Source organism: Cupressus sempervirens, chromosome 7 (assembly GCF_028749045.1).
Source record: "Cupressus sempervirens isolate cs-2001-9-10 chromosome 7, ASM2874904v1, whole genome shotgun sequence".
NCBI lineage: Eukaryota > Viridiplantae > Streptophyta > Pinopsida > Cupressales > Cupressaceae > Cupressus > Cupressus sempervirens.
The window spans coordinates 694229345-694238509 of NC_143124.1; the positions used below are offsets into that span (position 1 = coordinate 694229345).

General features: G+C 34.8%; 1 protein-coding gene across 1 annotated transcript; it reads right to left on the bottom strand.

Moving 5' to 3' along the window:
* Positions 1-1151: 1151 nt before the first annotated feature.
* On the bottom strand, positions 1152-7184 carry LOC149549115 (importin subunit beta-1-like). Its single transcript, XM_089792556.1, has 3 exons — positions 7087-7184; positions 3512-5940; positions 1152-1795 (listed from the first exon to the last, which is right to left on the bottom strand). The coding sequence occupies exons 2-3, from the start codon at positions 5923-5925 to the stop codon at positions 1597-1599; spliced, it is 2613 nt and encodes an 870-aa protein (XP_089648682.1). The 5' UTR covers positions 5926-5940; positions 7087-7184; the 3' UTR covers positions 1152-1596.
* Positions 7185-9165: the final 1981 nt, after the last annotated feature.

Here is a 9165-nt window from a genome sequence, read left to right on the forward strand (position 1 = left end):
GACTAATAACCATGTTCAGGATTGGAATATTTTGGATGGGGGCAGCTACCCCTAGATCTGTCTTGTGATTTTGATGACTTATTGATCAAAATAGAGTTCCTCGCTGAACTCTCCCTTTTGTATCTCTTTTTGTCTTAATAAATTTATACCTCTTTTAGGATGATAAAAGCAACATAAATTGAAAGTTTAAGATTTCTCAAATATATAAATCAAAAATCAGCATATTACAAAGCTGGAGAAAACAGAATATATAATTTTGAACCTAACAAAATTCGAAATTACTTTGGTACTCCGACAGAGATCAAGAAACTATTAACTTTGGAAACCTAACAGACGCCGAGGATAAAGGTATAAATGTAATTCCTTCGAATAGCACAAATATATGTTAAGAGTATTTATATGTACTCCCCTCCACAGAAGGCTAAATAGATATCATTTTATCCAGTCGGTGAATACATCTGTTTGAAATTCTTAATCGGTAAGTTTAATGCAAAAGTTCCCCGCTGCCACAGTTCAACAAATATCTCTAGAACTCTCTAAAGTATTGTCTCATCCAGAATTGCATGGAAATGGATATGTACCACCTTTTATGAAAACCCACCACCGTATGGATACGAAGTTCATCTACAACAAATAGATATATTCAACAATTTTTTTTTGCATGGGAATGGATACGGCCAGCGTTTTATTAAGACCCACCGTATGGATACAAAGTTCATATTGTAGGATATTTTTCCCATCACTTAAAAAATAAAGTAGACTTATCATTGCTGATTTAAGTTTTAGGCTTTACAATATTCAAAAAAATTGGCAATAGTTGCTTTATAAGATAACCAAAAATATGATTAGCAGAAATAGAAAAACTTTTCATTTGGTGTCCATTTTTATTTATACCAACTAAACAAAGTTGCATGGTCGAAGTTCACTTCAAATTAAAGACGATCTTTATCTTTTTTTAAATCAAATCACATAATATTTGGCATTCTAAATTTATAGATTTTAGGCCACGAGTGAGTAGAGAATCCGATATCATAATCTTATCGAGACACAAACTTCCCATGCAACCCTTCTTTAGTGACAGTCCCATCTCCATTTGGAAAAGTTAAACCATAAAGAACAACTGATAAATAAAGGCTCAAGAAGACCTCAAGTGAAGAAGAAAAAATGATGATTATTTAATTTGACCAGTTCGACGTGATAACAATTAGATGTTTATATCAGGTTCAAAGCAAGAACCTCAAACACCTATTATAATATATTGTCCAACCTCAAGACGGCTGCAATTACCAGTGGAAAGTAAAAGCTATCCATCACAATCAAAATGGATTGCTGACTTCTGAACTATGGCGTCCCAAACCACAACTTTTGTGGATGCGCAAAAGAACCAGAAAAATCCCGTCACTATTGCAAACCAATAGTGTTCCTTGTAGAGAGAGATATTACATGTAAACAGAACTTGAGACATAATGAAATACATCTTAATAAAATCAGACATATGAGGACATCATATGATTCTGTATGACTGTTAACACCTTTTTAAACAATACTAGTGGCAAGTGAACAAAAAAACTTCAATGTATTAACAGTGTAACAGATTCAAGCTGATATAATACGTTCAATTGTCTGTTGAGCCCAAGATGCAGTTTCTTTCACTTGGTTGTCTTCAGACATCATGCATTCGTTAAGGAACTCCTTGAAGAAACTTGAATTCCGGAATAAAAGTGCAGCATTGCTTCCAAGAGTATCTGCAAGGTCACCCAATACACCAACAGCAGCCTTTGTAACAGTGTCATCCCTAAAAAACAAATAGACCATAAAAACATCAGTTGGCAACCATTAGTCATGCGAAAGAGGGCACATGCTCGACAAACATCACAAAATCCAGTTGGATTTGAAAACAACTTAAGTATAGGATAAATATTAAACGATAAAAGGAACTACGCAACCTCAAGAAATTGAATTCTTGTTAAAATCTCGAACTTGAAAAATCTGGGCATATTCTCGTGAAAATATCCAGCGCTCAAAATTTTCCACCTTAAAGTCATCTTACATTGACTTCTAAAATTAAATGTATGCAAAATTAGAGAACACGGAGATAAGGAGACACTTTCTGCTATGCATAGCTCACTAGTTAGTGAATTGTGATCATGCAGCTCACACCTATATAACCTGGTTTTCTTCTGCTGGCATATGCTACAATATCAAATCTTATGGGAAAAAACTGGGTTTGGAAGAAAAAAACTTGGTTTTTATTTATCAGGTTCAAAACAATTAAAAATTTTGGGATTTAAATGAGGAAAAAAAGAAGATTTTTTAAAAATGTAGAAAAAACTAGTTAATCAAAAGATAACAAAATCTGAAGGTATTTTCAGTTGTGCCCTATAAATATTGTACAACTGCCCGATTCATAATTTATTTCATCATTTCACATGTTGGCGGAAGTTTGATAAAGGTTTCAGATGAAATTTGAATGAAGAAAAAACCTGTTGAAAATGAGAGTCAGCAATTTTTTAAGAACATGGGATTTACTTATTTTTTGGGTGGGGGGGAGGGGGGTCAATCATCTGTAGGAGAGATATACCAAAATTGTATAATCAAGTTTTTTTGGAAATTTTTGCTTCTCTGGCTTGAACTATGTTGACTGAAACTTCACCTTGTTTGTCAAAATCATCGGACTTCAATTAACCATATTGTCACGGATGAATGACACTGAGCTTCCAGTCACAGCTTGAAAGAATAATAACCCCCTATTACATCATAGGGTTACTTTTATATCATCATTTTTTTCGACAAAAAAATAAGTGAATCCCTTTTACCAGCTTGTGTAGAATAAGCTAATTGTCGTAGTTCTGAAAACTTCATCTCAATCTTTCAGAACATCATTTGCTTTTTGAATATAGCAAGCATTTGATTGTATGCTTATGTTTGTGGAAACATGGCCACAAAATACAATTGGTAAAAATGTTGATCAAATGACTCTTGGTGCATTAGAAAAACACTGACAACATTACAATGGTAAATCAATTAAATAGCATTAGTAATAAAAAATTTAATGAGTTCCTGAAGCTCCAATTTGTTTCACCAACCAGCACTAAATATAACACCATGTGTACTAATTTTTCTACATTTCTTATACCAGATAAAATTTGCAGTTGGTTTTGGCTGTGCAACTGAAGGTTCAAGGTCCACTATTAATAGTCACTAATTAAGAAGATCAACCAGTTTTTCCCTAGATCATTGCAATTCAGTCACCTTTCTCCATACGAGCAAGAAATAATATAAAAGAATGGAACAAATATGTGTGTGTGTGTGTGTGTGTGAATCTTTCAACTAAAGTTTAGCTATGCTTAACCACTTTTCCCCTAGATTATGGCAATTCAATCACCTTTATTAATAAGAGCAAGAAATAATATAAAAGAATGGAACAAATATATATATATATCATGAGAAGGCTATTTAAAACCAAACTTCTAATTCAAATTATACGCACAAGAAAAGCAGTCAACTATACCTCTCTTTATCTCCGAAAACAGCCTCAATGAACTGCAAAACATGACCTGCATATGGCATCATGACCTCGGGCTTTGTATTCTTGAAGCCTTGAAAAATTCCTGAGTATGCTTCAAAAATGCCATTTCTCAATTGATTGTTATATTCAACCATTTCATCATCTTGGCCAACTGAGCGGGCAGAAAGCTCCGCTGCTCCCTGAAGCATTGGCATGGCATAATTTAGATACTTTTCAAAATTACCATCAATAGCAAGAGCAATATCTCCAAAGCATGAAAATATTGGGGGTTTCACTGATCGGTGAAGCTGGGCACTAGAGAGATTTTTTAGAAGCTGTGTCATGATACCATCACAATAAGGAAGAACCTTTTCATCTAAAGCACGACAAATATCCCCAACCACACCAACACTAATTGCACAGACTTGATATTCTTCAAAATTTTGTAGACCCATTTCAACATACTTATATAACTCTGTCATGTACTTAGCAAATTCACTACCAGTTGCATAGGCAAGAGCCCCTATTGCCAACATAGCTTCCTCGTGGACTGTTGCACTTCTGCAGGCAAATACTCGAAGAAATAGAGCCATCATTTGATCAGCACATTGCTGAATAGCATATTTAGTACCATCCATACCTCCCAACTTCTGTATTATTACCTGTAATACTCCACACAATAATGCCTGGAGATCACTCTGTCTCTCCCTATCATCTGATGACACTATCTGAAGTTCCAAGGTTTGAGCCAGCTTACTCATTATAACAGGAAGCAATTGCATTATAATATTAGCAGTTTCTGAGGTAGAACACCTCACAATTTCATTCAAGGTCTCATATGCAGATGTCCTGAGACGAGAGTCAGAAGCATCTTTTCTTTCTGCTGTTGCAAGAAGAGCACCAATTATATCAGCAAGAAAAGGAGAAAGAGGAGAGCTTGAACCAGCCTGCTCATATCCCTGAGCAAGAAAATATAGTGCACCACAGACCTTTTCTGCAACATTTGGTGAATCTTTAATACTTTCTAACAACACTGCAATAATAGGCTGAAGATTAGCCGGTGTAATAATTGGTGATTGGACTGTAGGTCCATGCAAAAACTCAAAAATCCTACTTAGAGTCCAAGCAGTGCTATCTTTGACTTGGTTGTTCTCATCCTTCATGGCATTGAGAATGAAACTCAACGCCATATTCACTAGTGGTGCAAGTTTCTCCAAGGAGGGTCCTTCTAAAATAGACCCAAAAGCATAGGTAGCTGCCTCCCTGCAATGCCAATCAGGCTTTGAAATATTCTCTTGCACATATGGCATGACAAGAGGAACTATATCATCACCAACAGTCCGAGCAACTAAACCTAAGCAAGTTCCCCCTGCCATAGCTAAATTCCATGAACCTTCTTCTAAATCCTGGTCTTCTTCCTGCTTTGTTAAAGTTTCCAACAATAAAGGCACAAGGGCGGGCAATGCTTGTTTTATGAAATGGAAATGAACAATCTCAGAATCTCCAGTAAAGTCCCCTCCGTATTCCTCCTGGATTTCAATCTCTTCATCACAAATTGAACTCCAAAACTCTATAGCCTGAAGAGCAACAGGCTCTTCATCACTTTTAACCGCTTTAGCTGTGATTCTAAAGATGTCCTGCATGTAAGGTGCAAGTTTCTCATAGTATATCGAAGAAATTGAAACAAGACATTCAAATGCAGCTTGTCGTATGCGAACATCTGCTGACAATGTTGTTTCACAAACAACACGCATAATATAGCTCCTCTCCATTTCATTCTCGAAATTGGTTTGGGCAAAATCAAGGGCATTATACAAAGCTCGTGTTGCTGCAAGACATACATCATTGTTGCCATCAGTTGTATTCATGCCCTGGACAACAGCTGTAAGAATTGAGTTCACTTGATCTTGTGCAAGTACATCAGATGATATCTCTTCACAAACATACCCAAGAGTTTCAAGGGTTGCTTGCTTCAGTGTGGCTTCACTGTGACTATTCATATTGTTCAACAAAACAAGTACTAGCTCTGGCCACTCCTGGCGGGGTATTTCAATTGATGCGATCTTTGCAATAACCTGTGAAGAGGTATGTCTGGCATCTTGGATAGCCGATGAAAGTGTCTGCAAGAGTGCATTCTTTATTTGAGCTTTCACAGCAGGATCAAGGGAAACCCAGCGCTGAATTAGCTCTTCTTTTCTGACAGCTTCCTTTGCATCCAATGAATTTTTCAAGATCAGACCAGCCAACTTGCGTGTCTCTGGTGGCTTACCATTATTTGCAAGCTCAACAGATAGAGACAGAAAGAAAACAGGCAGGTTCTGTTCCTGAAACTGCCTTAAATTCTCTTCTGCCACTTTACGAACATTTCCATCAGGCGACTGGGCATTCAGAAGAATCTGGGTTATCTCCATAGCCATATCTCCCTTGCAGTCCTACAACATCAATTAGAATCTAGGTTATAAAAATCCTAAATCACTACTGATTTTGAGGCTCATCCAGTTTGTTAGTGACAAAGATCATTCCCCAAGCATTTCAATATCATAAACCAAACCCCTGTATACGTCATATAGAACAACCATACAAAAAAAATAACTAAGCATTACCAATAATACTCTACAAAAACAAACGCCCAAATGCAGCTTCACAGAGATCTTACGGTTCCGGGCACTTTGTATAGATAGAGAAATCTACTATATAACCCTTGAGAAACAGATTAGTTCAATCACTTGCATATATTGATGACACATAACAAAAGAAAAAACTCGCTATTCTCTCATGCATGCAAGATCTCAAACATAAATTTTCCAGCGAAAGATTATGATAACTCAATAAAGCAGATATGGCGGAAGAAATTATGACAAGACAAAAAGAACAGATGCAGTTCATCGGCAGGAAATCAAAACTATAAACGAACCAAACATAAATAAATAAAAAACTAAAAATCGGTATTTCATACATAAATAACCCTAATGAACCCTAGCACCATGTACCAAACATAAATTAAAAAAAAAACTAAAAATCGGTATTTCAAACACAAATCTATCCCCTAAAAACACCTCCTTTGTATCCCAATCCACTTCTATTAACGGCAAAATCCTACAATTTCAAACAATCATCCACATTCAATAATCGACTCATTCAAAAACCCTCTGCTGTACGCTCCACAATCAATAGCCGACTTCGAAAACCCCTTTACCGTACGCTCAACATCCACTAACCGACTCCTTCAAAACACCCTCTACTGTGCGCTCCCAAAACCACAACCAAATAGAACTTTTTGTTCAAGGAAGAAAACCTTACAAGCATGTTTGTCACCTAGTGGGCAATCCCGTTTCTCAGTCATCTGTTCCCAAACAATCCCAGGCAGAAATGCACCAACATTAACCTAAAACCCAAACCCTGCATACCTCAAACTTGCCCATTGGAGCCCCAAAATTCAACTAAAAAACAGCCCATTAATCGGTTGATGAATACAAAGAATCCCACTGCCCCAGAATCAAATAAGATAAACAGATACTACATTATAAAACATTACCAAATATATATTTTGACAGAAACAGGATTTTTTTTCCACATACCTCTGGCAAAGTAAGATCGAATGCAGCGAAGCAAAAGAGAGGAAAAAAAGTGATGTTGATGGAAGGGCTAGAAACGATGCATTTACTCTACAAACTCTGCCCAAAACTTTTAGCCTTCGCCTCCTTTGTACACAGGTTTTTAAGTTTTTAAGGTATGAACGGTCTAGATCAACTTCTCAATGACTTGGACAGCCCAGATGGCACCTCATCATTGTGTCTTGATTTATTTAATAGCGACTTTTCTGTTTTTCGTTTACATATTTCCGGGCACTTGTGTTTTTTGAATGTTGGCAAGCGGGAGTGTTTCACCAACGAATTCTATTTGACTTGAGTTTATTCGATTACACCTTTTAACTCTTCTAATCTCCACGAAACCCTAACAAAGACTTACATGTCACGTTTCCTAGTTTATCCTTTTTTCTTTCTTTAATAAAGTATTTAAATGGAGAATTTAAAATTGAGTGTTTTGAATTTAAATTAAGTTTTATTGAAATTTTGAGAGAGTTCTTTCTCAAAGTTGGGGGTCATATATTGTGATTCCTTCAATGATAAAGGGAATTTTTATCTCAAACTTTATGAAAATCTTGTTTCATATAATTTTGCTTACTTTATATTTTATCTCAAACATTATTTAAATTGAAATCTAATGTCTTATAATTAAATATTAGTGTTAATCAAAAAATTATTTAGATAACATAAATATTTAAATATGAGTAATTAGTTATATGAAACGTTGTAGTTTGTGATGTGTTATAATGATTTAGAAGTTTCTATCTTAGATTTGGTGAAAAACTTGTAAACAATTTTATACAAGATACATCTTCGTGAATTTGGATAAAGCATATGATCAAATGTAACGAAATTATGTAATCAATTTGGGCTTCATTCCCAATCCTTGTATATTATTTGGTATGAGAGGTTGTGATTATTGGTGAATGGGGTATGCCCCTTTTAAAATGTAATAATAAAGGACGTTTGTCCCAAGCTAGACTAGAGGTTTTCTTCTTCGTTCTTTCCTACCAGTGCCCGTTTGAACGGAGATAGCTGATGTACATTTATCTTTATATTAATAAAATTATCAAGGCCTTGGTCGTTTACCAATCGAAAAAAAAAAAAATTATACTAGATACAATTCAATTGCATAATGTTTATAATTGTATATTTGTGTTAATCAAAAAATTATTTCAATCTTATAAGATTTGAAAATATAAACATAGGTAGTTAAGATAGCATGTAATTTTTTATGTGCAAACTTCTTCTACAATTTTAGAATAATAGTATTTTGAAATTTGTAAGTTTAGTTGTGGAAAGAGGGGTTTGAAGTTATGTGAGGATGACTTATCATATGACTACAAATTGTGTCTTTCTTCCTATTATTATTTATTTTTAAGCTTTTCATCCTAATAATATAAAATAATTATAATAGAAAAAACACAAGAAATTGGCTCCCAAAATATTCTTAAGATATTTGAGTAATGTCCACTACAAAAATGTGATAACTGGTAACATGAGACCTTATTGTTATGGTGTGGATTTAAGACAAATATAAGCAAAATTGGGGGAAGAGTATTTGAGGGGAAGTTGACTATAAGATTTTTGCTTCTAGGTTGATACAGGGAAGTAAATAACAACCCTAATAACTAAGCTAAGATGCTCAATTAAATGATAAAATAAATAAATAATAATCAAACTTAAATAAGAAGTAGACAATCTTAAAAGAAAAATGTGGGAAGGTTTTAGAAGTAGAGTCTAATGGAGATGACAGATGTCTTGTAAATGGGGATCATCTGGTAGTGGCTTCATATAGATTAAGTGTGTTTATTCTTTATGAGGCAGTCCCTATTACTACTTCAATTGTCTTGATTTAAACTAACTAAGAAATGTATTTTTTCTTCTCCATTTTCAAATTAGTAATGGTGATAAGCTTACTTTGAGAGGTTTCTACTATGGATACCAAAGATATTGAAAGATGTCTCTACTATATTTGTAAGTGATGTAGGAGCTAATGTGATTCCTTATGGAATGAAAGGCTTAATTGTCTAGTTACTTTCATGTACATCAACCTCTTTCTTTCTTAGT

Coding starts and splice junctions, on each gene's coding strand:
- LOC149549115 (XM_089792556.1), bottom strand. CDS start 5,925: ATGGCTATGGAGATAACCCAGATTCTTCTGAATGCCCAGTCGCCTGAT. Junction 1,796..3,511: donor GTTTTCGGAGATAAAGAGAG/GTATAGTTGACT, acceptor TTTGTTTTTTAG/GGATGACACTGTTACAAAGG.